Here is a 26,667-nt window from a genome sequence, read left to right on the forward strand (position 1 = left end):
TTTGTCTTGGAGTGGAGAAGAACTGCTTCTTTATGGAAACTGGGATGAAAAAGAATCTAATAGGGGAAGATGTCTGAATGATATGAGATGCAGAAAAGTAGAAAAGAAGGAGTTTCCAGGAAAATGCTCCAGTTTTTCCAGAAGTATGAGGCAAGCTGAGGAGGGTCAGAGTAAGGAGGGTTACCAGGGGAAGCTTCGAAAGGAATGAAAAAGTCTGGAACATCCACTATGGTAAATGGGATAGCAAATAATATATTAGAAAAGTGTAAAAAGACTACGGTGGATTACATTCAATAATCAGAGTTTATGAACATGGAAGTGTAATACTTATGGGTGATGGCATGATCAAATGTGTAGATGTGCTAAAAAAAAGCACTACTTTTGCATTAAGTGGGATTTGGGAAAGTTTGAAGGAATGATATGAATGAGACAATTACAGGAACATGAAAAAAGGAAGATGAGAATCCTGAAATTAGGAGGATGAAATAAAATAAGCTGGAAAATATATCAATGAGTTAAAACAAAAATATTTTAAGAAGGGAGTGGGAGATAATCACAGGATAAAGTTTTACAACAGTAGGATTCAGGAAAAGAACATAAAAAGGGAGACAGAGATGGATACTACAGTGTTGATTCATAGGAGAAATACTGCTGTATGCCAACATGATAGCCTAACATCTCAACATCTTGTTTTGTTTTATGTTATTTTACTTCTGTCTGACCTTTGACTAGCAAAAAGTTTGTTCTGATCCTTAAAAAAAGAATGAATAACATATTAGATTCTCTAGTTCTTTTCTTTGAATTCTTAAAAAATGCGTTTTCCTCCAATACATACCTGACAATGTTTAGTATTTCTTTAACTTCATTTATGTATTTTCAAGAAAAAAGTAATTTCCTTTAAAGGTTTCTGCCCCTTCTATAGTGCTCATAATTTCTTTCTTCTTGATTAAACTCGAGTGAAGAATATCATTCTCTTCATTGCTTCTTTATTTATTCTTGTGAAACTATTCTCCCTTACATTCATAAACAACCCTCATTTCGGCCTTTCTTTTTTATGTCTCTACAACAGAGGTGTCAAGCATTCGCTGAGGCAAGCAAAGAATAATGCCACCTAAATCCAATTAAAATGTAACTGGGAAATATTTAACAAAATAAAAACATAATAGAACATATACAGTGTTCATGTGTTGTTTTCTAAATCAACATGCTGCCGTAAGTAGTAACTCTTGCTTCTATCTGAGTTTTCCATCATTTTTCTGTAACAACTTAATAATCCCTTCTTGAAACTTTCCCCTTCTCTGACTCCCATAACCACAAATCATCAGAACTAACTCCTCTTATCACTGCAGATAAATTACTTAATCATTCAGGGTCTCAATTTTCTTATCTTAAAATTGAGGAACTTCGAGGTCTCTTATAAGTCTATGATCTTTGATCCAAGGAAACACAGAGGTCACTTATTATAGGATATAGCCTTCATTTTACAAATAGTCAACAACTGTAACAACATATACATTTCTCTGGACAAGAAGCCATAGAAAACACTTTCAGCTAACATTCAATAACACCATACATACCATTCTCAACTTTCAGCTCCTCCAGTTCCACAGTATAGAGAAGCAAGGTACATTTTTCCTCTTCCAATTCTGCTACTCTCTTCTGCAAAGAGGCAATGTTCTCTTCTAAGTCTACCTGAAATGCAGAAAGAGGACAAATGAGACATTTTCTGACTTACATTCTCAAAGAACTGAGATGCCCAAAGAGTGTCTAACATTTATATTTAGTTTTTATCCAACATCTCTTTTACTGGAAAATTTTAAAAAATTAAATTATAAAATTAAAATTTTAAAAACAGGAAATAACCGTGTTCTCCCTGGACTATCTTAAAGGTATTCCCATTTACAGGCTGAGAAAGAATGTCAATGATCTCCGAGGGGAAGTGGCAGCTGAATTAGATTCAGAATTTCAAATCTATACTAGAGTTGCAATGCTAAACTACAAAGACATTCATCCAAAATCATCTGTAAGGGGAAAAATATCTAACTCAGTAATCCTTGGCACAAGGGCCATAGTGATGGGAAATTTGCTTACAACCCTCACAAAATAAAGGGACCTCCCTGGGATAAGTAAGGGGCTGAATAGAAATTACAAAAGGATTGCAAAATAATACATATCCTCAATGAAGAGAGGGAGCAATTCTATTCTTGACTCAAGCTTAAAATCCGATTTACCATCTAACACTAGGGATACTGCACCTCATAATTTTATTTATGCACACAAATGTGTACTTTTCTTAAAGAACTGTAAATATTTAATTCTTTTTCATCTTGTATCCCTGAAGTTTTTCTTTAGCATATGGATGACTTCATTATTTCTCATAGAATTGTATCATTTTACAACTGGAAAGGGTTTTGGAGAGGATCCAATCCAAATCTATCATTTTACAGATAGGGAACATCATGGCTGAGAGAGGTTAAATTTTCTCAAAGTAAGATAGCTAGCTTAAGACATAACTAGGGCTAAAATGCAGGTCTAACTCTTACTAGTTATGCTGCTGTTGCTATTTTCCTAAATGAACAAGGTCTCTCTGGCAATGATGGCCTGTCGTCTTCTAGCACTTACTATCTGTACCAGAGGCATCAAACTGGCACCCAGCAAAGTTCCAATGTGCAGCCCAAACCAGATTAAAATGTAATTGGGCGATATTTCAAAAATAAATGAAAATAAAATATAGAAAATAAGCAATGTTAATTTTTGGTTTTCTAAGTTACTATGTAGCCCAGAGATCTGTTTATAATTGAGTCAGATACCATACCACTGGTCTTTATTATTCATTTGGTTCTCACCTTGTTTTCCCATTAAACTATTCATTTGTACATTATCTGCCTTAATTAGCTTCTTAAGGATATGGACTATTATTATACAACTTGGTATTTCCTAAAGCTTCTAGTTCAATGTCATATACATAGTGCTTGACAAATACTTTTTGAATTATGTATCAATGGTGAATCCATTACAGATGCTACTACTGTCCTACCACCACTAATTTGTATTATCTGGAAACCTAGCAAACATCCTTTATTTGTCTGTCATCTTTGTCTTCTCATCTTTGATGAGAAATTATAAAGAGCCTTTCCCCCAGGCAGGACTGACTGTAATGTAACATTTTTCTGTATACTCTGTCAAGTAACTACTGTATTTACTAAAATACTATGTAAACTATACAAAAGTATCACATGATAAGTTACTCACATAAGCATTTTTTGTACAAATCTGTCCTATCCAAGTTATTAGTAACTAGTCTCTCTGCAATGATCTAGGACATATCTTTAAAGAAAAGGGATAAATAGTCTAAGTGTTTACAGATTCAAATACACTTCAATGGATTTATGGAGACTCTGATATGAGTATTCCTTCTAACAATACAAATCACGACCTATACACACCTTATCCTGCGTGACTTTCATACACCTCTTCCCATAAATTCCTTATGAGGAGTCTACCCAAACTGCTAGAAGCTGATATTCCTGGCCCCCAGGCAGCTTGAGGTCCTGGGCCAAAGGATTTCAGGCAGCCCAAGAAAAATGTAGAAGAAAACATCTTTTGTATGTGGAGGAAATCCTTTGGTGTGCTTCAAGAGGTCCTTGTAAGAGGCCCACAGGCTACAGGTTGTGCTTGCCTGTTCTAGGTCTTTTAACTGGCTTTCCAACAAATATGTCTCATGACATGAATGGCACCACTTCCTCTTGTGACATACATTTTTAACGTCATTTTTTTATATCATTTTTCTTGGGAGCAAGGCACAGTTGATATACAATGCAATCTCTTTATACTCATTATGTGTCTCTGCCCTTTGTGCCAACTGCAATTCGTTAGAGATTATTATATTCTATGACTTGCAACCATACAGCATACCTGGAAGAATTTTTTCTTAAATGGGTTTTGGTTTCAGAGAGGAGCTTAGAAATATTGAAAGCACCACACAAATTTCCAAAAACCATTCTTTCTCCCATCCTAGACACAGTTCACTGTCTATCTACAATAGATCACTAAAGGGGACATCCCTCCACCTCCATATCATAGTCTGGACAACAAGCATTTTTCATCTGCTTAAGTTTTTCTCGTTTTCTTCATATAGACTATTAAGCCAAACTCTTTTAAGTATTTGGATCTCATTTCGAAAGTGTGTTAGGATTTGAACACTTGGTATACCATGGGCACAATCTTCAAAATCAGGAGAAATATTAAAATAGGGAAATAAATGTTCCTCAAAGGAGTTTGGCACTATCATGAAGCAAGTCCATCAAAGTCCAAATGGAAGAAAGATTTTTTATAGGGCCTAGGACCTTCTAGATGTTCTTATTTGCAGACGACATACTGAAAATTCAGAGAATACAAGATCCTATTCTGTTTGTTGTTTGTTTTGGGGGTTTTTTTTTGGCAACTATTATCATCTGTGACTTGTTTCATTTACTTGGCATCTGCCTCTCTTCTAGATATCTTGAAAACCACTCCCCCAATGCCCAATTGTGTTGCCACTAACAAAGATTTCCATCATGTACAAATGTTCTGGTCTAGCTCTTCTACCTGTATCCTCTTTAGTGCTACCTCTCCCTCATTTAGCATATCAAGGGCTGAGATGTTAAGAGTTCAAATGTGGTAGTTCTACTGTCACTGATGAAGAAAATAGTGTTTTATCAACATGATGACAGGTAAGTCTCATTTGTCTGTTGTCTCACTTTCAGTTTCATTTATAAATGCTCTTGGGATATATGGCTTAAATGGATCTCATGCCAAACTTTCAACAAACTCGTGTTTTTCCTTTCAATGATTCTTGGCTCTTTACAAGGTAATTCTGCTCATAATTTTCCACCACCTTCCTCTATTGGTTTTATAAATTTGTTTCTATTCTAAACCAATGTTGTCTCTGACTGCCATATCTTTCCATTTAACTAAAAGATTAAGTGCTTGCTGAATGAGGCAATTTCTGAGTCCTTTCGACTTTCTCCTAACAGTAACTGCTTTATACTATTTAAACTTCCATATGAAGTTCATTTCTCTTGCTTACTCCAGTTCCTATTTTTTATGGTTAATAGCTTATTTGAATAGATCAGGTTGGCGCTGCTGTAATTGCAAAGCATTTTTTCATCTTTATACTTCCTTCTAATCTGATACTGACTTTGATCTTTTCTTAGTTAAGCTAATTTAGAAATTACTCCCTCATTGATAACCAGTTGTTTCCTAATAAGATACAGTAAATTTTATTTTTTGTGATGTTGTTCAGTGATTACTACATATCCAGAATCTTCTAATTCCTTTCTTGAAAAAAAATACTAATGACATAGCGTACAACTTCTGCATAAGCTAAAAGCATTTAAAACACAGATCTTAAAGTAAGTTTTGTGGACTTGATTTTTGAAAAATATTTTGATAACTACTTCCATATAACTGATTTCTTTTGCAATCCTATATATCTTATTTTATATACAAATATAAATATGTGTGTGTGTGTGCGTGTGTGTGTGTGTGTGTGTGTATGTGTGTATATATAAACATATTATCCTGAGGGATCCAAAGGCTTTGCTAGACTGTCAAAGGTGTCCATGACACAAAAAAGATTAAGAACCCCTTACTTACACTCTTTTAAAATTTCTTAATATAGAATCAAATTTTCCAACATATCTTTTTGCCACCCTCCAGTAATCTTTCGTATGTATCAAAATCAGTCCTTGCCAACTTAGTTTAAAGATCTGATCAATAATTGTAGACCTACCACTCCAATAAACATTGGTAAATAAATTTCAATGATCAATGTGGTAATCTTTATACTTTTGCTCATCATGAGCTTTACTAAGTGATATGATCAAGTATCCCATGAAACAGTACACCACTGGGTATTAAAGATACAAAAGCAACAAGACATCTGAATTTTGTTACCTTGAGAGCCTGGCTATTGTCATCTGGTCTGGAGGTCTGAGAGGCCATTTCCAATTTCTCCACCACTGGTTCAACCAGAGATTGGTTAATTTCTTTGGATTTTTGCTGGAGTTCATCTAAAGAAAATAAACATATCAAAATGTTATGTCACAGAACTGAAACTCAGCAGTCTCCAAAAACTTGTAAAGAGTTGCTAGCCTCTACTTAAGTTATCTTAGTCCAACTTGAAGATGTCAGTGACAATGTTTCATTTTAACTCTAAATGTTTTCCAAGATGCCTGAATAAAGCATTTATAGGAAAACATAATCAAATTAAAGATCAAACGATCTTCCTCTTCCCTTCACCCCTTTTAAAAATGGTGTCTTTTTCTGCCAATCAGTTTTACACAGTAAGTCCAACCTTATTCCTACAAAACAGTATTGATTACAAATATGTTTAAATTCAAAACATGTGTTTATAATATGTGGTTCTCTGTTCAACACACCTATTCTTCTCTGGTTAAATTATAAAAAAAGTGCTTTGTTTTTTTCTGAAGTTTAACGGTCTTTTAACACTTTTCTAAATATATACCTTTTTATAAAGAGGTACATAAAGTTCAGATCTCCAAGGAAACCTTTCTGAGCTATCTTTACATCAGCTAAGGACAACTGAGATTATCTTCAAGACTGACAAAATGCAATTTTGCACTCCAGGCTTTAAACCTAGATAGCTATTCAAATCCTCTACCACATCTTATGAGGATCATACTTAACAGTCTTTCATAAGTCCCTGGCACACTGATGAAGCTGTTGTTACTGTCTGATGTTGTTATAATGACAATAATAAGTTGTAAACATAACTTCTAATAGAAGCAGGAGATATGAAACTAAGGATTTCTGTTGTAATTTAGGAAGGTCTTGCTTTTAAGCCTACTTTTGCTTCAGTGGGTTTTAGCAGTTAATTAGGTGACCAGCACTCTAAGAGATGCATTATAAAAACAAGTTGTTGCTGACCTTCTAGCTGTTGAATGGTCTGGGCTGATTGAACTGCCTGGTGACTGATATCCTGAAGAAGCTTTTCATTTTGAATCTTTAAGGCCTCACAAGCAGACTGTAGTTCTTTCTCACTCTTTTGAAGAAATAAAATTTGAGAGTCCTTCTCTTCTCCTGCTATTTTATGCCTCTGCTCCAAAGCACTACATTGAGCCTCTAATTCAGACTGGATTTGGCCTGCCTGTTCTAACTGCTCCAAAAGACAATGCATTTCTTCTTCTACGTTGTGGAAAGATAGTTTTTTTTCTGCCACTTGAAGCTCCATTTTTTCAATCAGACTCTTAGACTCCTGTCTCTCTGTTCCCAGTAAAAACTTTAACATATTTTGCTCAACTTCCAATTGTTGCAACTGTTCAGTGAGAACCTAAGACAAAAAGAAAGAAGACTCATAACAAAATTTATAAACAATTTATAAAAGACACTGCACAGTAGGAAGGCTTTAATCTAACAAAGAGACATCTAACACAAATTGCTGTAGACAGGAAGCCATAAAAGGTATAATATCAGATAGCAAGGTGGTATGGTAGTTAGAGCACTAGACTTGGAGTCATTAAGATCTGAGTTCAAATCCCACCTTGGATATCTACCAGCTATGTAACCCTAGGTAAATTACTTAACTTCTCTCATCCATCAGTATCCATGTGATAAGTAGTAATAACAGCTCTGACCTCACAGGAATGTTTTAAAGCTCAAGTGAAGTAATATATATAAAGTACTACAAAAACCTTAAAGGTATTATAGAAATGTTAGATATAAATCTAGGAAGTCAAAGAAGGAAGCTATTTAAAATGAAGAAGATGTAAAGTGAAGTAACAGAAATTCTCTAGGGGGAATGACAGTGTATACAGTTATCCCTTCCACATCTCAGGGGTTAGGGGCACACTGTCCCTGTTATCTGGAAAATCTACATAAAATTTTTTGGCCCACCAAAACTGCTCTCTTCAAAATTACTCATGATAAAATCCAAAGGCCTTTTCTAAGTTCTCATTCTTCTTGACCTCTATGCAGCCTCTGACACTACTGATCACTCTCTCCTATGGGATATTCTCTCTAGATTTTTGGGACACCATTCTCTCCTGATTCTCTTCCTACCTATCTGACTTCTCTTTCTGTCATCTTTTCTGAATCCTCTTCTAAAACATAACCTCTAACTGTAGGTATGCCTTAGGGTTCTATCCTGGGTCCTCTTCTCTTCTCCCTCTACACTACTTCACTTGGTGATCTCATTACTTCCTATGGATTTAATTACCATCACTATGTTAATGACCCCAGTCCTACCTTTCCTGCCTCAAATACTCAGCTGACCTCTAATCTTGCATCTCCAACTGCCTTTCAGACACCTCAAACAAGATGTACAGTAAACATCTTAAACTCAACATGTCTAAAACAGAATTCATTTTCTTTCCTTCTAAACTCTCCCTTCCTTCCTACTTTCTCTATTGCTGAAGAGTACAACACCATTTCCCCAGTTTCTCAGGCTCACAACTTAGAAGTCATCCTGGATTCTTCATTATCTTCAACCCCCACATCCAAGACACTGCCAAGGCCTGTCAATTTCCTCTTTGCAACACCTCCAGACTATGCCCTTCTTCTCTCCTTTCACACTGTCCCCACTCTAGGGAAGGTTCTTATTACCTCAGAGATGCTCTATTAAAATAGCTTGCTGCCTGCCTCAAATCTCTCCCCACTGCAATTCATCTTCCATTCAGCCACTAAAGTAATTTTCCTAAAATCCCGGTCTAATTATGTCACACTTCTATTCAACAAACTCCAACAGGTCCTTATTGCCTCCAGGAACAAATACAAAGCACTCTACGTGGCTGGCATTCAAAGGCCTTTATAACCTAGCTCCGTAGTCTTCTTACATGTTATTCCCCAACACATAACTCTCCTGTCCAGTGGCACTGGCCTCCTCGTCATTCCACAAACAAGACATTCCACCTCTGGTTTTTCTTTTGCACTCTCCCATGCTAGAAACACTCCCTCCTCTGCCTAACTTTCTGATCCCACTAGCTTCGTTTGAGGGCCAACTAAAATTTCTTCTTTTGCTGGAAACCTTCCCCCAACCTTTCTTAATTCTAGTGTCTTTCCTCTGCTAAAATTATTTCCTATTGATCCTGCACATAGTTTATTTTGTATATATTTATTTGCATGTTGTTGTCTCCTCCATTAAAATGTAAGCTCCTTGAAGGCGAGGTCTGTCTTTTGCCTCTAAAGGTTAGCACAGTGCCTGTCATACAGCAGATGCTTAATAAATGTTTACTGAGTGAACAGGAAAAATCTATAATTCAGTGAACCTTTAAAAAAGGGGTTCTTTTTCTGGTTGTGGATGGAGTCAGATTTTAAGTTGCATCCCATGAAGTGTGGTAGGAATAGCAGTTCACCCTATCCCCCCACAAGATAGCCATGAACATGTGCCCTGCCCAAGTGAGCCTGAGCCTGTGTCTGGAGTAGCCTCTTCTGTTTTTTGTCTTCCCTGACCCTAGGTGAATGCATACTGATTCTGCAATGAATGTTCATAGGATTGGAGGCCACTGTTGTGAATTTAAGAAATTTGGAAATCCCGGCCCCTCACTCTATGCTGGCTATATATTTCAGAAAGAGTTCACACCAATGACTCCAGTCCACCTGAAGAGGATGATCACCACCTAGAGAAGGAGGTTAATCTTTGGCCTGGTTTGCTGGAAAACATGAATTTGACGAAGATGATGAAAAGCAGAAATAAAACGTAAAAAGCCTCATGTCCTAGAAATTGTTTCATGCTCCTATATCTATGACTCATCATCCTAGCAGACAGTAACAGTGGTCACAAGCTACCAAATCTTTAAGTTTTATCAATGTGTGTTGCTGTTTTTTGCATCTTTGAGCATTTCATTTGTATATAAGAAATGAAAGCTGTGTCATATCTGAAAAAAAAATTTTTTTGGCCCTCTCTTCATATGAGAAGTCTGAATCTTTCTTTCTACTTTATGGAGTGTTTACAGTATCTTACTGTATAATCAAGGTTGATATTATATAATAGTATACGTACATTTTATGCATTTCTAAGTTTCTAAACTTTTTCTGTGTCATCTGATGGCCTTCGCATGTCACCCGCAGCTTCCACAAAACTCCCCATTAAATTCCCATTTAATTTTTTATGCCAATCCATGATATATCAAAACCAATGGGGAAAGCAGCAGTATAGAAGGGATAACTGTACACTAAAAACTCTAGACTGGTTAAAAGAAAGACCTTCTAAGTTAAGATATAAAATGCTCATCTTCTAAAGACTTATATAAATAAGAACTTATATCCACTATCTAAAAGTTAGATGTAGCAGCAAAAAGAGAACATCTATCCCATGCTAAGTATAATAAAGTACCTAGCAAAAGGAAGTACCTGATTTTTCTGTTCTGCAGCAGATAGCTCCTGCTGGAGTAAGTCTACCACCTGAGCACGCCCTAATAAGGCCTCCTCCTGTTCCTCTAGCTTTCTGTGCAGAGTCCTTAGGTTCTAGGGAAAAAAAGAATGCATTAGTCTGTAAAGTCCTACAAAGCCAATATCATTATTTGCTTACTTTTCAGAATGCTACATGAGTATTTAATACTATCATACTTCCCATTTAGTAGAAGAACTAATATTCTTCAAGACCCTAACAAAGTAATGGGCCTCAACAACTGAACCCTGAGACAGAGAAGATTCTGAAACAAGAGGACTTTCCATCATAATTAGAAAGAGAAAGTTTGTGATGTTATCATATTCCACCTCAAAATTCTATAAATAAGCAACAAAAGATATATACACATACGTATGTGTGCATATTTATGTATATGTAGTCAGTATCCAAATTTACAGACTGTACTCTAAAAGCCTATAAGTTATGTGCTTGCAACTTGGATCACATTTCCACAATGAGAAAAGCAGTAGTTATATTCCCAAACTAGTTCACAAGAACCTATTTAATTCCAGTTTAGCTATATATGTACAATTAAAAACAGAAGGGAAAAGACATTTGTGATATTAATAATTAACACAGAAGTAATAAAGCAAACATTAAAACTCTTTCTTATCCAATATTAAATATTAATGACATTGGAAAAAGTAGGTAAAATAAAAACAAAAATAAAAAATTTTTTTAAAATGTTTGATATTGATGCCTGAATATGCATCCCATTCCTTCAGTGGCATTCTGTTTTTCTATCAGCCTCTATCTGACAGTAGGTGAACATTTATTCACCATACCCCAAAAGCTAAATTCTTGCCAGTCCCTTAGAAGTTCCATCACATAGAGAAAAAGGAAGCAGAGACTCCTTAATTCTTTTTGACAATTAACCTTTCTCTCATCTTGAATAATGAGTAAGAAAGAGCCAGGAGGATTGATAGAGGTCTTCTAACAAAGTGACTATACTATGGATGGTATGTATGGGAAAGAAAAAATAGCTAATGCCATAGAGGGAAAAAGTCTCAGATTAGGAGTCAGCAGACCTGGCTTATAATCTTGGTGCTGTCATTAATGTCACTCTGGGCAAGTCACTTCTCTGTACTTCATTGAGTTTCATCATCTGTAAGAGGAAGGGGGCCATTCTAGATGATCTTTAATGTCCTTTCTAACTCTGGCAGTCTGTGGTTCTATGAATAGGAACTAGATGAAAAAATGTTCTCTTTCCAGTTAGCCTCCAGAGAAAGAGAATTATCTCACTTCACTCCTTCCTCTTGATCAGATGGTAGGAACTGTGGTGGCCCAGAACAAAGTACAATTGAAACCTGAAACTAGTAGGGGCAAAAGTACTGTGAAAGGTTTCTAGAGAGGGAGGAGAAATAAGCCTTGGGAGGAAGTGTACCTACAAAATAAGGAAGGAAGAATAAATAGATAGGAAGGAGGAATGAGTTTACCTGGTCAGAAAGTTGGCCATCAGGCTAGACTGATCTGCAATTGAGCTAATTTTTGAATGCTGGCCTTAATATAAAATACAGCCAACTTCCTAATATCGAGCCCCTGATTAAGGGGTAGGGGAATGGGCAATCCAAAGAAAAATATGATCAAAGCAACAGCTAGAATAAGATTACACCCAAAGATATCAGTTAAATAACACACTAAGACTGTGAATAGTAAACAAGGTTAATGAGCAATAAGGTGAAGGGGGGGGTGAGAGGGTAACCTGTCATACATACTTCATCAAATAACTAAAATCAAAACCTTCACAAAAACATTTTAGTCACACACCTTCTGCATCTCTGTCTCCATCTCCTTCTGAGTTACTAATTGAAGAAGTTCATCTTCATGAAGACGAATCTGTGATTCAAAGCGCGCATCTTTCTCCCGGACCACTTCCTGCATGGAACTCAACTTAAGACACAACCAAAAAGACTCTCCAAGTTACATTCCCAATCTTTTATAAAAACAAACATGAAATTCTCAATATGTTCAGGGATTTAAGAAAAAAGAAAGAAATGGCAGAAAGTTAGAATTATCAAGTAGCTACAAATAGCTACATGATTTTACTACTCATTATTCCTGTTCTAAATAGGTTGTTTTGAGTGCCAAGAAAAGGGTGTTTGAATATAACCTCTCAATGAGAAAAGTTCTCTATCAAGGAAGTCAGTCTGAACAAAGATTCTTTTTTAAATTGAATTTTAAATAAGGATATTAAAGTCCATAATGCATTTTAAAAATCCTGAGTCTAGAACATTAAACCTTTTAAGGGCAAATAGACTAATCTGTTAAATTCAAAACCACTTTATAATGCCCCTGCTTAAAAACCTGACATTATTTCTTGTTGCCTAGAACAACATTCCACCTCCTTAAGTATGCATTTAAGACAACATACAATATGGTTCTAAGCAATCTTTCCACCTTCGTTGTCAGAAGAATGCTCTTGCAAAAGAACTACATTTGCTACCTACCCCTGAACTTCCTAGAAGCTCTTTTCCTTATCACCTGCAAGTCTCCAAACCAAGACTCTCACTAAAGCATGAGGGAGAAAGAGAGTTGAGGCTAGGACAGACATCCTATCCTTACAGTTTTCTTTGCAGTTTTCTCATATGCCTTGTCCTTGCTCTCTCAGTATCTGTAGAACTTCTGTTTATAGACAGTTTGGCCTTCAACTTCTACAAATCTTCTAGCCGTTATGCACATAAATTCTGGATATGCCACCTTAATCTGACCTCTACTATCTTGTATCCTTTGATTTGTATTTGCTTATCAAATTGGTGCTCTGACCTTCATCTTTCATGCATGCTCTACTTCTATAGTCTCAAATATTTCAACCAGTCTCTCTGACCTACTAATAAAAGAATCAGCCATTCAGTTCAATTCAATAGAAATATAACCCTCCTTTCTGCTTTTCAAAATTTTAATTCCTACCTGTGCTGCTTTCTCTGCTTGCACGTCACTGAGTTGGGTTTGTAGGCTGATAATTAGTTCCTCCTTCTCCTGGAGTTTTTGTCTCAGCATTTCAAATCCTTCCATCTGATCTTTAGGGGGTGTGTCACACTGAAGAAACCAAAGACATAAAATAATTGATTTAAACAAAACAGTTTCTTTAGCTCTTTATTATTTGCTTTACAATCTATTCCACTCTTTAAGATCCAGGGCAGAGGCCTCGTCTTACTCCACGAAATCAGCCACATCTATCCTAGTGCTCTCTCCTTTTGAACTTTAAAAACACTTGCCTAGATGAGTGGTATCAAACTCAAACAGAAATGCTGCAACTGGCATACTAACTTAGAAAAACACAAATTAACATTTTATATAAATAAATAGACAGAAAGATATATAGCTATAGATATAGATATATCATACTGTATTTTTATTTATTTTGTTAAATATCTCCCAATAGCATTTTAATCTAGTTTGGGCTGTAGGAATTTAGAGGCTACCTGCAGTGGACTTGATGCCTCTAGTCTAGATTATTCATCAAACCCCAACTCACATGTCTACGTTTTGCCTTCCCAACAAAGGAACAGTAAGGACAATATTTAATACTTCTTTATATATTCCCATAATGAATATGGGAGCAGCACCTCTCCCCTCCCCTCGTGTTCTAGCCAGGGGAAGATACACTTCTTGGACAAAAGCTGCCTCTTTTCCTTTTCAGTTTACTGGCTACATCTCTTGCTCAAAGATCAAGCCTCAAACCCAATTCACTCTGGAGCTCATAGACTGGACAACAAGTCCCCATCCACCTAGTACAGAGTGAATGTAAAAACTAAATAGTAATGGTTTCTCTTTTACCCAGGAGAACTGAGGGTCTTCCACTCCCAGTTTGATTTTTTTTTCTTTTTATTAAAGGGGCCATCCCTTGAGTAACTTAAAGAAGCCTATCCATTGAATGGGTGTATCTCACTCAAAGTGAAAATGTGATAAGACCTTAGCCTAAAAGGAGCAAGGTCTCACATCACACCCTGGGCAATCTCCAGTCATCCTGATAAATATCATGCCACTGGACTCAGATGGCTCAAGAGAAGAAAGTGAGGTTGGTGACCTTGCACAGCCCTCCCTCACTCAAATCAAAGTTCACTGCAAGTCATGTACAAAGGACAAACAACATAACAAAAACGTAAAGTGTGTTGTATGTTTTAATTGTTAAATAAATCACTGTGCTGATGTATTAGAACTAAATAATTCTTTTACAATTGCAAATATAGCACAAACAGGAACATCAAATCTTGTAGTTTTAGAAACTTACTATCTAAATTTGTCTGCCATACCACAGGTTATCGAACTTTGGCCCTTGAACCTGATGATTACAAAGTAACTTTAATTCCTACCTGTGCTGCTTTCTCTGCTTGAATTTGACTTTGACTGAGTTGGGTTTGTAGGCTGACAATTAGCTCCTCCTTCTCCTGGAGTTTTTGTCTCAGCATTTCCAATTCTTCCATCTGATCTTTAGGGGGTGCGTCACACTGAAGACACCAAAGATTTAAACAAAACAACCTCTTTAGGTCTTTACGATTTGCTCTACAATCTATTCTATCAACCAACCCATCAATAAGCATTTCTTAAGCACCAACTGTGGACTAGGCACTACCAGGCTTTCTCAAAGACCTACCAATTTTCCCCTCTGGAATCTCCCCTTTTCTCTTCATTTTGATACCCTCTCCTCAGAGCCAATCATTTCATGTTCACAGCACTAGAATCCTCACTAGGCTCTAGCTCCCTGCCTCCTCCAATCTATCTCAAATACCACAGCAAGGATCACTACTTTCCCTAGCTGTCATTTTGATCATGTTACTTCCCCCTTCTTAAGTCCTTATGATGTTCCCTTAATTAAAAATATCCCTACTTGTGATTTTAGCTTTCTGCAACAATTAAATACCTATGCTGGCCTTACTTTATTCTCAGGTAAATGCACTGACTCCCTGACATAATGCGCCTGCCTATCCACACTCCCACAACCCCAGCCATTCATTACACCATATACAACTAGAAAGTCTTTTCTCCCAAAAATGTCCAGATTCTCTTTTTTCAAAATCTATTCAAGGAGGTAGAGCCAGGACAGCAGATTAAAGGCAGAGATTTGCCTGAGCTCTCCCTCAAGCCCCCTCCAAATAAATACCTTTTAATAATCACTCTAAACAAATTCTAGAGTGGTAGAACCCACAAAAAGACAGAGTAAAACAATTTTCCAGCCCAAGAGAACTTAGAAGGTAGGAAGAAAAAGTCTGTTGCACCAGGGTGAGAAAGGAGGCGCAGTCCAACACAGGCCGCTCCAGAGCATACCAGGGACAGGGCAGGGTCAACTAAATCAGTGACAGCAATGGCAGTTTCCAGACCTCTCAGTCCACAGACACCAAAGACAAATCAGCAGGAAAGGTCTGTTGAAGCTGCGTGAGAGTGAAGCATAGCCAGCACAGCCCTGGCCTCAGGAAACCTGGAGCAAGCCTTGAGAAACCACTCAATCAGCAGAGGCAGCACCTACTTCCAAAGCTCTCACACGGTAACGGCACCAAAATAAGAGAGATTACAGGAGCTTCTTTGCTAGCACTGAGGTACTACTCTATTGCTTTGCTCCTAGTTGGATCCAGGGTGCAGTCCTGGCAAGAAGGAGCACTAGCACACCAGAGCCTGTGGCTGCAGTGGAGTGGGGACTCTTCTCACAGTTCCAGGGCAGAAGAGAGTGCTTGTGGTCACTCACAGACCAGAGCACAGGCCAACAGAGTAGGAAACACCTTTCCTTAGATCATACCACCTTGGAAGAACTGCAAACTTACAGGTCCCTAGAAGTATCTCTGAAAACAGCAGCACAAAACCCCTGAAGCTTGGGACAATGTGCTCTCCATCCTGGAAGCAGAGTCCTACTTTAACAAAGAGTTAAAAATCAGGTAACAGGTTGCGAAAATGAACAAACAGAAAAAAATTCTGACCATGGGAAGCTATTATGGTGACAAGGTAAAGAAGGTAACACACTCAAAGAAGGTAAAAAAGTCAAAGCTCCTATATCCAAAGCCTCCAAGAAAAATATGAATTGTTCTCAGGCCACGGAAGAGCTCTAAAAGAATTGTGAAAATCAAGTAAGAGATGTGGAGGAAAAATTTGGAGGGAAAATGAGTTTTGCAAGAAAATCATGAAAAATGAGTCAACAACTTGGTAATGGAGACTGTACTGAGAAAAAAATATAAAACCAAAAGAATGAAAAAATAGAAAACAATGTAAAACATCTCACTGGAAAAACAACTGACCTGGAAAATAGATCTAGGAGAGATAATTTAAAAATTAATGGACTACCTGAAAGCCATGATAAAAAAAAGAGCCTAGACATCATCTTTCAAGAAATTATCAAGGAAAACTACCCTGATATTCTAGAACCAGAGGGCAAAATAGAAATGGAAAGAATATACTGTTCACCACCTGAAAGAGATAACACAAAATTTAGCAGCTTCTACATTAAAGGATCAGAGGGCTTAGAATATAATATTCCAGAGGACAAACAAGCTAGAATTACAACCAAAAGTCACCTACCCAGCAAAACTGAGCATAATCCTTCGGGGAAAAAAATAACATTCAATGAAATAAAGGACTTTTAAGCATTCTTAATGAAAAGACCAGAGCTGAATATAAAATCTGACTTTCAAATATAAGACTCAAGAAAAGCATAAAAAGGTAAACAGAAAAGGGAAATCATAAAGGACTTAATAGGATTAAAGTGTTTACATTCCTACATGGGAAGATGATACTTGTAACTCATAAGAACTTTCTCATTATTAGGGCAATTAGAAGGAGTATATATTCAGAGGGCACAGGGGTGAGTTGAATATGAAGAGATGATATCTAAAAACTAAGATTAAGGAATGAGAGAAGAATGTACTGGGAGAAAGGGAAAGGGAAAGGTAGAATGGGGTAAATGATCTCACATAAAAGCAGAAAGAAATAGCTTTTACAGTGGAGTGGAAGAGGGGGGAGGTAAGGAGGAATGAGTGAACCTTACTCTCATCAAAATTGGCACAAAGAAGGAATAACATACATGCTCAATTGGATATCAAAATATATTTTACCCTACAGGAAAGTAGGAGGGGAAGAGGATTAGGGGAAGAGGATTAGGGAAAGGTGTAGGGTGTGATAGAAAGGAAAGAAGATTGAGGGAGGGACACAGCAGTGGTACTTTTGAAGAGGGACAGGGTGAAAAGGAGAAAACAGAATAAACAGGGTGGGGAGAGTAGGATGGAGGTACATACAGTGAGCAATAGCAACTATGAAAAAACTTTTGAAGCAAGTTTCTCTGATAAAGGCATCATTTCTCGAACATATAAAAAAACTGAGTCAAATTTATAAAAATAGGAGCCATTCCCCAACTAATAAATCATATTGCTTCAGATGAAGTAATCAAAGCTATTTCATAGCACTATGAAAAAAAATACTCAAACTCACTAAGAGATACAAATTAAAACAATTCTGAGGAACTACCTAATATCTATTAGATTGGCTAAAAGGACAGAAAAAGAAATGACAAATGGTGGAGAGAATGTGGTAAAAATGAGACATTAATGCACTGGTGGTGTTGTGAACTGATTCAACCATTTTGAACTATGCTCAAAGAGCTATAAATCTATGCATATTCTTTGACCTAACAATACCACTACTAGGGCTGTACCCCAAAAGAGATAAAAAACAAAAAGGAAAAGGACCTATATTATATGCACAAAAATATCTCTAGCAGTTATTTTCTGGTGCCAAAGAACTGGAAGCTGAGGGGATGCCCAATAACTAGGAAATGGCTGAACAAACTGAGGTATGTGATTATGAAGAAATACTATTGTACTATAAGAAATGATGAGCAGGATGCTCTCAGAAAAACCTGGAAAGACTTACATAAACTGATGCAAAATGAAATGTACTTTGTACAAAGTAAAGCAAATACTGTCAGATAATTAGTTATGAATGACTTAGCTATTCTCATCAATACAACGATCCAAGTGAACTCTGAAAGACTTACGATGAAAAAACGCTACCCCACCCCCAGAAAAAGAACTGATGGTGTCTGGATAAAAATTGAAACACACTTTCCTTTACTTTTCTTGGGGTTTTTTTTGAGGGGGAGGTCTATGCTTTTTTCACAACATGCCTATTATGAAAATGTATTGCGTGACTGCACCTGTATAACCTCTATCTAACTGCTTGCCTTCTCAATGAGAATGGGTAAAGAATGAGTGAAGGAAGAGAATTTGGAACTCAAAAGTTTTAAAAATGAATGTTAAAAATTGTTTTCACATGTAACCAGGGAAAAATAAAATACTAAATAATTTTTTAAAACGATAATGATCTTTATTCTAAAGTTGGCAAAAACTTCTCCAACTCTGTTCATTTGCTAGATTCTTCTTCCCCCACCTCTAGTCAACAGTTAGGAATACAAGTATCTTTTGTCTATTCTTCTCCCTTCTGTTCTATTTTTCTTCAGAGACTCAAAGGATAACTCATATCTCTAATCTGTCTTGTCCTGGAAAAAAAAAATCTGTTCAAGATTCATAAAACTTACATAAAGCTTTCTCAAATATAGCTGCAAAAGCTCCAAGTCACTTTGATAACTTCTTAATTTAGAACATCTAAATTAAATTAGCAAATTATGATTGTGTTGACATTTCTGTCTCAACTTAATTACCCTCAATGATAACTGATTATTTACTCAAACAATAATAACATTTTATTAAAGTGACTGTTATGTGTAAGTACCTGTGGCAGGCCCTCCAGGGGTAATAAAAACATAATTATGGCATATCTCTTTGCCCTAAAGAAATTCAATCTGAGAATGGAAATAAGATAAATACAAATATGCAAAAAATACAGAACATTAGAGGCAGAATTTTGCTTATAAAACCATGAAGAAACACTGACGGAAAAAAAAGTTTAAAGAAAATTTGGTGAAAGATCAAGTCACCCCCAGGACTTCTAAAGATAAAACTGAAAAAAGATGACAAGATTACAAACGAAGAAAAAAATCTGTAAAAAATTGTATAACGTTCCACCATCAAAGACAGTGAAGTCACCGTATTTGGACTAATATCACACAGTCCTTGATGAGTTTCTTGAAGAAATGGAAATGGCACTAAAAAAAACAAGACAGGGAAATCAGCTGAATGAGAGAAAGCAAGCATAAATAGAAAAGGAAAGAACACAATTTTTTAAGGTATCAAGGGAGTAATTCTCAAGGTATCTGAAGGAGAGGAAGATATTAACAATGCAGAAAAAAATCTGATGCATATGAACTACAAATATCAAGGTTTTAGAAAGGAACAGGCAGGTTCAATATTCCATAGTAGACAAGCAATGTTCCATAATAAACTATATCTCTACCATCAACAACTGACTGAGAGATATAAAGAAGAGAATAAAAAAATCCCCCTATGCTCATAGTTCACTGGTTAAAAAAGTACATGTGACTACTCAAAGCAAATCATCACCTTAAATGCTATCCTCTAATGGGGCAACTCACAACCACATGTCAAAGTTACACAAGGCATCTTGAAAAATATTTCAGGGATAACTTTGTCCAACAGCCCTCTGATTATTAATACAAAGCAAATAATAAAATGGGGAGATGTATGTTTCCCAAATGAGTTTGCCACAATGATAGAGGAGGTCTAGCACAGCATTCAAATTAAAGAGAGATTCTCTTCAGATTATGAGATCCTCCAGATACTCCTATTTACAGATTACAATGTGCTGACTATATCAAGACCTGAAACACACCTGAGTGATTTGCTATCCACAATTGCAAAATCGAGAGTGGAAAGAGCCTTCAGCAGCCACGTAGAATAAAATCCTTACATAAAAGGAATTTCCACCATAACATATCTAATAAATGGTACCTTCAGCCTCTGCTTAAAGATCTACAAAAAAAGTGTAACAACTTCTCTTGAAGAAGTCCCTTCCAATTTTAGCCAGTTTAAACTGTTAGGAAATTTTTCTTGAAATCAAACCTAAACTTTTTTCTTTACAACTTCCACCACTAATGCTTCTTCCAAATGAGAGCCCATCAAGTATCTGAACCTGGTTATCATGCACCCACAGAGTCCCCATTTCACTATGCTAACATCTCCAGGTCCTTCAAGTGGTCCTCATACAACATGGACTCAAGGTCCACCATTCTAACTGCCCTTTTCTGGACGTTCTCCAGCTTACCAACGTCTGTGGCATCCAGAACTGAACACAATACTCCAGATGAACTGTGAGTGGGAAAGAGTGCAGAGGAACTATTACCTCCTTATTACTGGAAATTCTGACCTCTTAATGTAGCCCAAGACTATAACAGCTTTTTGGATGAATCTCTTTAACACTGGAGTAGTAGAGACCTGGGTTTCCAAAAATGGTCTCAAAGGGTGATACTCTCTTCCCTCCTAGCCTCTCTTTTAAATTCTGGGCTGTATCAGTGGACAAGTTTGACGGCAAACAGAATTCTTCTGTTTGAAGCAACTATACTGTTAGTCAAGAGTTTAAAAGGTCAGCTACCACAAGACTCAGAACAAGGAGTCTAAAGATTAATCTATCAAAACATGACCAGATCATAGCAAGGCTTACTTTTTCTTCCCAACAACAATCATGTAATGTCCCTCTTCTTTCTTCACATCTTTCTTCCCTCTTGTTTTTGCTAGGCAAGACTTTTCTGATTATTACTGGAAATGGTGATCAATTTAGCAGGTATTTCATGTCCCTAATTTTCTAAAAATTTCTACTCTTTGATATCTGCCTGAAATTACAAGCTTCCTTTTCTGACAACGTAACATTTGGAGCTTATGATATGCATTTTGATACCACAGAAGATTCACCCATACCACGTTAGGGAGCTGAGGGTTCTCTGACTGGGGCTCTTGAGATGACCCCATCCCACCTTGCGCCTTCATTTCTTCCATACGTTTATTCAGGGAGACTAATCGGGCCTTGGCTTGAAGCTTCAATTTCGTCATTTTCATGTCTGCAGCTTTTCTTTCTTCCTATCAGAGAATAATAATACCAAATAAAAAGGTATTTATTTACCCACCAGTTAATGTGCACTTAATGATAATGAATTTCAGTAGGCACCATCTATATACTAGAGCAAGGATGGGAAAACTGTAGCCTTCTAGGTCCTTGAGTTTGGCCTTTTGACTGAGTCCAAGTTTTTCAGAACAAATCCTTTTATTAAGGTATTAGTTCTGTGAAGTTTGGATTCAGTCAAAGAGCCACATTTGAGAACCTAGGGGGCCACATGTGACCTTGAGGCCACAGGTTCCTCACCCCTGTAGGAATATAATATCGTCTTAGTCTTTAATAGGTACAGAGAGGAGACAAAGTGAATGACAGATATTTTGTCAAATACTTTGAATGAAAAAAAGTACCTCTAAAATAACATCCTTTTGCTGTAACTGAACATCTTTCTCTCGAATAACATCCCTCAGCTGTACCACCAGCTGCTCTGTATAGGCCAATCGCTCCAGAATATCCTCATTTGTTCCATTGTTAAACACCACATCAGGCTCTTGTGGTAGTTCCTAGAATTGGGACCAAAAAAAAAACCCCATCAAAAATAGTAGGACAACACATTTTTAATTTGCAATATAAGTTCCTTCATTCCTACTTTTTTCTTGCTCTGCTTAGTATTAAAAAAAAAAAAAGACAAACTCAAATACCCTTATCTTCTTCCCATCTCAATATATTTCTTCTCAGATTTCATTACCATAAAAGGATCCCTTCTGTATCAATCTGTGTACTAACATTACATAAAACAACAGAATAAACAAGTAAATGCAGCAGTAAATACAAAGGTATTAGGAACATAGGAATCTGATTTCTCTACTTATCATTCCATCATATCTGCTGAAATACAGTGCAAGTTATAAAGGAAGTTATATTAGTCCTGTTTTTAAAAACCAGAGGGGGACCACATAGCTAGAATGATCTCCTAATCCAAATCCAGAATTTAGTTTTTTGTCCAGTGTCCATTTTTCTCACATTCTTTAACCACACGTGTACAAATCTTATCCTATCCTGTAGAAGCATTGACAGGGAGAAGATTTTTTAAAATTCACCTTGCCACTAATCTAGATATTCATTAAAATATTAATCTAGAAGAAGAAGTTCTTAAACTAAAAGTAAGAAATCCCCCTTATCTATTACATTCTTCACCCCCAAAAAGAGCAATGAGAACGAATCTTATTAGCTCACAATAAGAAAATTACTTACTGGATTTGGAGGTGCCACTGTATCACCATCAGTGCCATCCCCTGATAACTCCTGCAGAACAGTGTTCGCTATTCCTGACAGACGGCTCAGCATTTCTGCAAAACAGCAGTGTCAAAATTAAGGCACCTTCAAAAGGAAATGGGCTTCTTTTTACTGATACAGCTTACATCATACACAGGGGGTATATAAGAAAATACCAAGCTGGTATTTACCAGATGGAATCTTTTTTTCTCTTTTTTTTTTTCAATTATATCTTCAAAGAGCTGCTACAAAGAAATTCATACACACACTCATATTAGCATTTCTAACCACACCCACACAAAGATCTGAGTTACTATAAGTAAAATCCTCTTCAAAACTTCACCTAATTATGTGGGAGATAATATGCTTGAAGAGTGAGGTTTAATGCCTCTTTATTTTAATATGCCCTTATATACAAATAACCTTCATTTGTGGTCAGCTGCCAAATCCAGCTACTTTCTTTTTGTGCTGTTAATTTTAACTGAGCTATGCCCTACTCATATCTGGAAGGGTCAGAGATAGTATAATGTGTCCTCGTGGCTACAATTTAGGTTCCTTGGAGGGCCAGATATTACTTGCCTCAATTTACTTTTAAAATGTTTTTGATCCTTCACAGTTATATTAACTAAATGTTAGTCTTTTCTTAGCTTTTAACATATAAACTTTTTCATTGTAAAAATGCATTCACCATCCATTATCAAAATAGACTGTATATGAGCCAAGTTTGTGCGAGGATTTACATCTAAGGTTTATGCATTTTGCTAACTACATCATAGGAAATATTTTTTTTTGCATCAGAAAACATTCATTAGCTACTACATTGACTCTCACTTCTATAATGTCAATTGTTCCTTAATTTTTGGGACCCTAGACTCAATCACCTCTAAGATCCCTTTTTCAGCTTTAAACCAATTATCTTGGATCCCCTTCTATTTAGAAAAATCACTGTATTTCTCTGGACAGTGGAGAAAGTAGACAGTGGCTGTAGAAGTAAAGGAATTGGATTCAAATTCCACCATTATTTCTTACTATTTGCAAGACTTCAGGCAAATCACTTGACTAATCAATAAAATGAGGGGACTGGACTAGAAGATCTCTGAGATCTCTTTAAGCTCTAAGTCCATGATCTCTAAGGTCCCTTTAAATTTTAAATCTTATGATTTTTTTTTTAATTAAATGTTTTATTAGAAGTATTAAACACCAATACCACTATTGGTTCTACTTTTTTTCCACTTTGCATCATTTCATAAAGGTCTTTCCAGACTTCTTTGTATCCTTTATATTTTGTGTTCTTAACTGCATTCTAATATTTTATTATACTAATGTAACCCAGTTTGGACATTTTAGGCTACTTGCCATTGAAAATAATCATTATAACACTGCCATGAAACTCTTCAAACAGGAACTACTCTGATTCTGTGATCTTCATTTCTAAAATGGAGAAAACAAGTTAAATTTCTCAAGAATCCTAAACTTTTAAATATAATATCTGGAATTCTTGACCTTTTCCTTTCCAATCTAGGTCACATGAGACACACATACTGGAGAGACCTTGCAAAAGAAGCCATCACCAGTGAGGACAGCAGTGAACAACATCTCTATCCGATCATTCAAATTGAACAATTAGACTATGGTCAATATAGAACCACAATTTTTCTCATAATTAGCACACAAGCTTGTCCCTTCCAATTTCTGATGTCCTCTCTTCAGTTAAAAGCCTAGAACAAAAATTAAAATTATGATAATCAAAAACCTCTTTGTTATTTTCCTAATTGTATATACCACTGCCCAAAGAAAATGATAATAGAATCTATGCCATACCTAACGAAATTTCAAAATTTTCCAGGTAACTTAGAAAGGGATTGGGGGGATGGGATCTCATTCTAAAGATAAGAATACTGGTCAAGTATTTGTCACAAAGTATCCCAAAAATCAGTACAGTCTTAAGCTTTCTTTTTTAACTTAAAACTGCACCAAGACTTCTGGGACACACTGTATAATAACAGCTTGATTTATAGTTACAATGATTTGATAGTTACAAATGATTTACAGTTACAAAGAGTTTTTGCATACATCATCTAACTTACATCTCATGATCATCCTATAAAGAAGATAGTACAATTGTTATTATATACATTTTAAAGATAAGAGTAAGCAGGCTGTGAGAGGTAGGGTGGTATAGTAGTAAATGCCCTGCTCTTCTTGTTAGTAGAGGCCTGGGTTCAATTTCTGACTGACACTGACTAGCACCTGTGATCAAGGATAAGTCATGTATTACCTTTCTCAGGCTCAATTTCATCATCTGTAAAATGGTAATAACATCACCTGTATCTATTTCACAGGGTTGTTCTGAATATCAAATGAAATACAGTATATAAAGTGCTTTGTGAACCTCAGAAAAGTTTATACAAATGTTAACTATTATTTCAATTGCATATACAGTCAAAACCCCAAGTTTAGCACTTCTTTCTTTGCACCCATAGGGTAGATTTTATATCAATCTCTAAAAACTATGCTGATGCTTGCTGGTGACCCTTGGATGTCTGAGGCTATGCCATGCAAGTACAGGAAGTACATGGAAGCTTTGACAGGGTCTTCTAAGCTAGAAATACTTTGGGTACAGCCCCAGGAACAGTAAAATATAAATGGAGTTGATAAAAGTCTATTTCTTCTGAGGTTCAAGGACAACACAAAATGAGAACATGGACATTTGAAATATCCATAAGTACAAGTACATTTGCTCAGGACACAATGCTCCAAACCAAATCATTATGTACTTTGATGTTTTTTTAGATGAGATCTGTGATTTCACTGGAATAAGCAACTCCCAGTGAAAAAACTCCCTTCCATTAACGCTGATGAGCACCTGCTTTTCAACCTATAGAGATTTGGCTAGGGCCCTGAAAGACAAAGGGACTCTCCCAAAGTCACTGTCAGTATGTGTCTGAAATGGACGGACCGAGACAAGCACAGGCAAGAGTCGATTGAGAATTTGGGAGCGTCTTTATTAGCCAGCGGCTGTCTCATGGCAAACCCAGAGGAGGCAGCCCCGAACAAGGTGTGTGTGTGTGGCTTTTAAGCATTTTGGCACTTCCCGGTACAGCCTTGACAGCAAACATATCTCCAAGTTGCTGCTAGGCAAGGGGGCACAACAGAGAGTGGGCTCCTAGGCAAAGGGGCACAATAGAGAGTGGCTGCTACAACGGGGGGGGGGGGGGCTACTAGGCGCTGCTAGGCAAGGGGGCACAACAGAAAGTGGCTGGGCCCAACCCTGTGTAGAAACTATATAGGCATTTCTCAACCCAGGGGCTCCGGGGGGTGGGGGGGGAAATAACGTCCACTTCATGTCAAAGGTGGAACTTGAACTTTAGGTACACCTAACTCCAAGGTTGTCTCTCTAGAGTCTAGAGTCCTCTCTCTCAAACTTGACCTTAGGTACCACAAAACAAAATTAGCCACAGAGAAGGATAACAAAATAATATGTTGGGAAGTAAAGTTGAGATGAAGAAATAAAAGAGGCCAAAGGCCTCAGAAATCTCAAACCTGTATAACATGAATATTTTTTTCAAGAATCAAGTGAAAGGCACTGAATGGCATGTACTTAACAAAAAAAACCTGACCATATCATAAAAGAGAGGAAACATGGTTATGGATGTAGGAATCATTTCAGAATCAGTTGTTGTACATGCAATCAGATCAACTGGTTATGGCCAAGAACAAAATAGACACAAAATTATGAGAATAAAAAAATTACAAGAGCTCCAAGGAAACATATTTAAACACTTAAAGAAGTTGTTGACTCTGAAAAATGGAAATTCAGTTGAATTCAACAAACACTTTTATCAAACATCTACTTGGTGCATCTACTTTAACAAATTAGTAATACAAATATGAAAAGTATAAGTTCCTGGATGCCTGTCAAGTGGTAAATGACTAAACAAATTGTGGTATATGGCCATGATGGAATGCTAGTGTGCTATAACAAATGATGAGCTCGGTGACTTTAGAAAAACATGAGAAGACTTGCATGAAATAATGAAGAG

The 26,667-nt window shown here is 36.6% G+C and overlaps 1 protein-coding gene across 14 annotated transcripts in view; it reads right to left on the minus strand.

Annotated features, from left to right (window-relative positions):
- The window catches only part of GOLGB1 (golgin B1), a 76,102-nt gene that overhangs the window by 41,183 nt on the left and 8,252 nt on the right, over window positions 1-26,667 (minus strand). For 5 of the 14 annotated variants that reach the window (XM_072613836.1, XM_072613832.1, XM_072613835.1 and 2 more), the window contains exons 3-13: window positions 23,981-24,055; window positions 22,604-22,698; window positions 21,760-21,912; window positions 21,217-21,375; window positions 14,722-14,856; window positions 13,316-13,444; window positions 12,176-12,298; window positions 10,351-10,464; window positions 6,931-7,333; window positions 5,938-6,053; window positions 1,578-1,692 (exon numbers count right to left, since the gene is read on the minus strand). In XM_072613836.1, coding sequence (XP_072469937.1) covers window positions 1,578-1,692; window positions 5,938-6,053; window positions 6,931-7,333; window positions 10,351-10,464; window positions 12,176-12,298; window positions 13,316-13,444; window positions 14,722-14,856; window positions 21,217-21,375; window positions 21,760-21,912; window positions 22,604-22,698; window positions 23,981-23,996 — 1,558 coding nt within the window. In that variant the 5' untranslated portion in view covers window positions 23,997-24,055. The remainder of the gene's footprint in view (window positions 1-1,577; window positions 1,693-5,937; window positions 6,054-6,930; window positions 7,334-10,350; window positions 10,465-12,175; window positions 12,299-13,315; window positions 13,445-14,721; window positions 14,857-21,216; window positions 21,376-21,759; window positions 21,913-22,603; window positions 22,699-23,980; window positions 24,056-26,667) is intronic. The other 9 variants (XM_072613838.1, XM_072613842.1, XM_072613841.1 and 6 more) reach the window with 3 other exon arrangements.

This window comes from Notamacropus eugenii, chromosome 5 (assembly GCF_028372415.1).
Source record: "Notamacropus eugenii isolate mMacEug1 chromosome 5, mMacEug1.pri_v2, whole genome shotgun sequence".
Classification (NCBI taxonomy): domain Eukaryota; kingdom Metazoa; phylum Chordata; class Mammalia; order Diprotodontia; family Macropodidae; genus Notamacropus; species Notamacropus eugenii.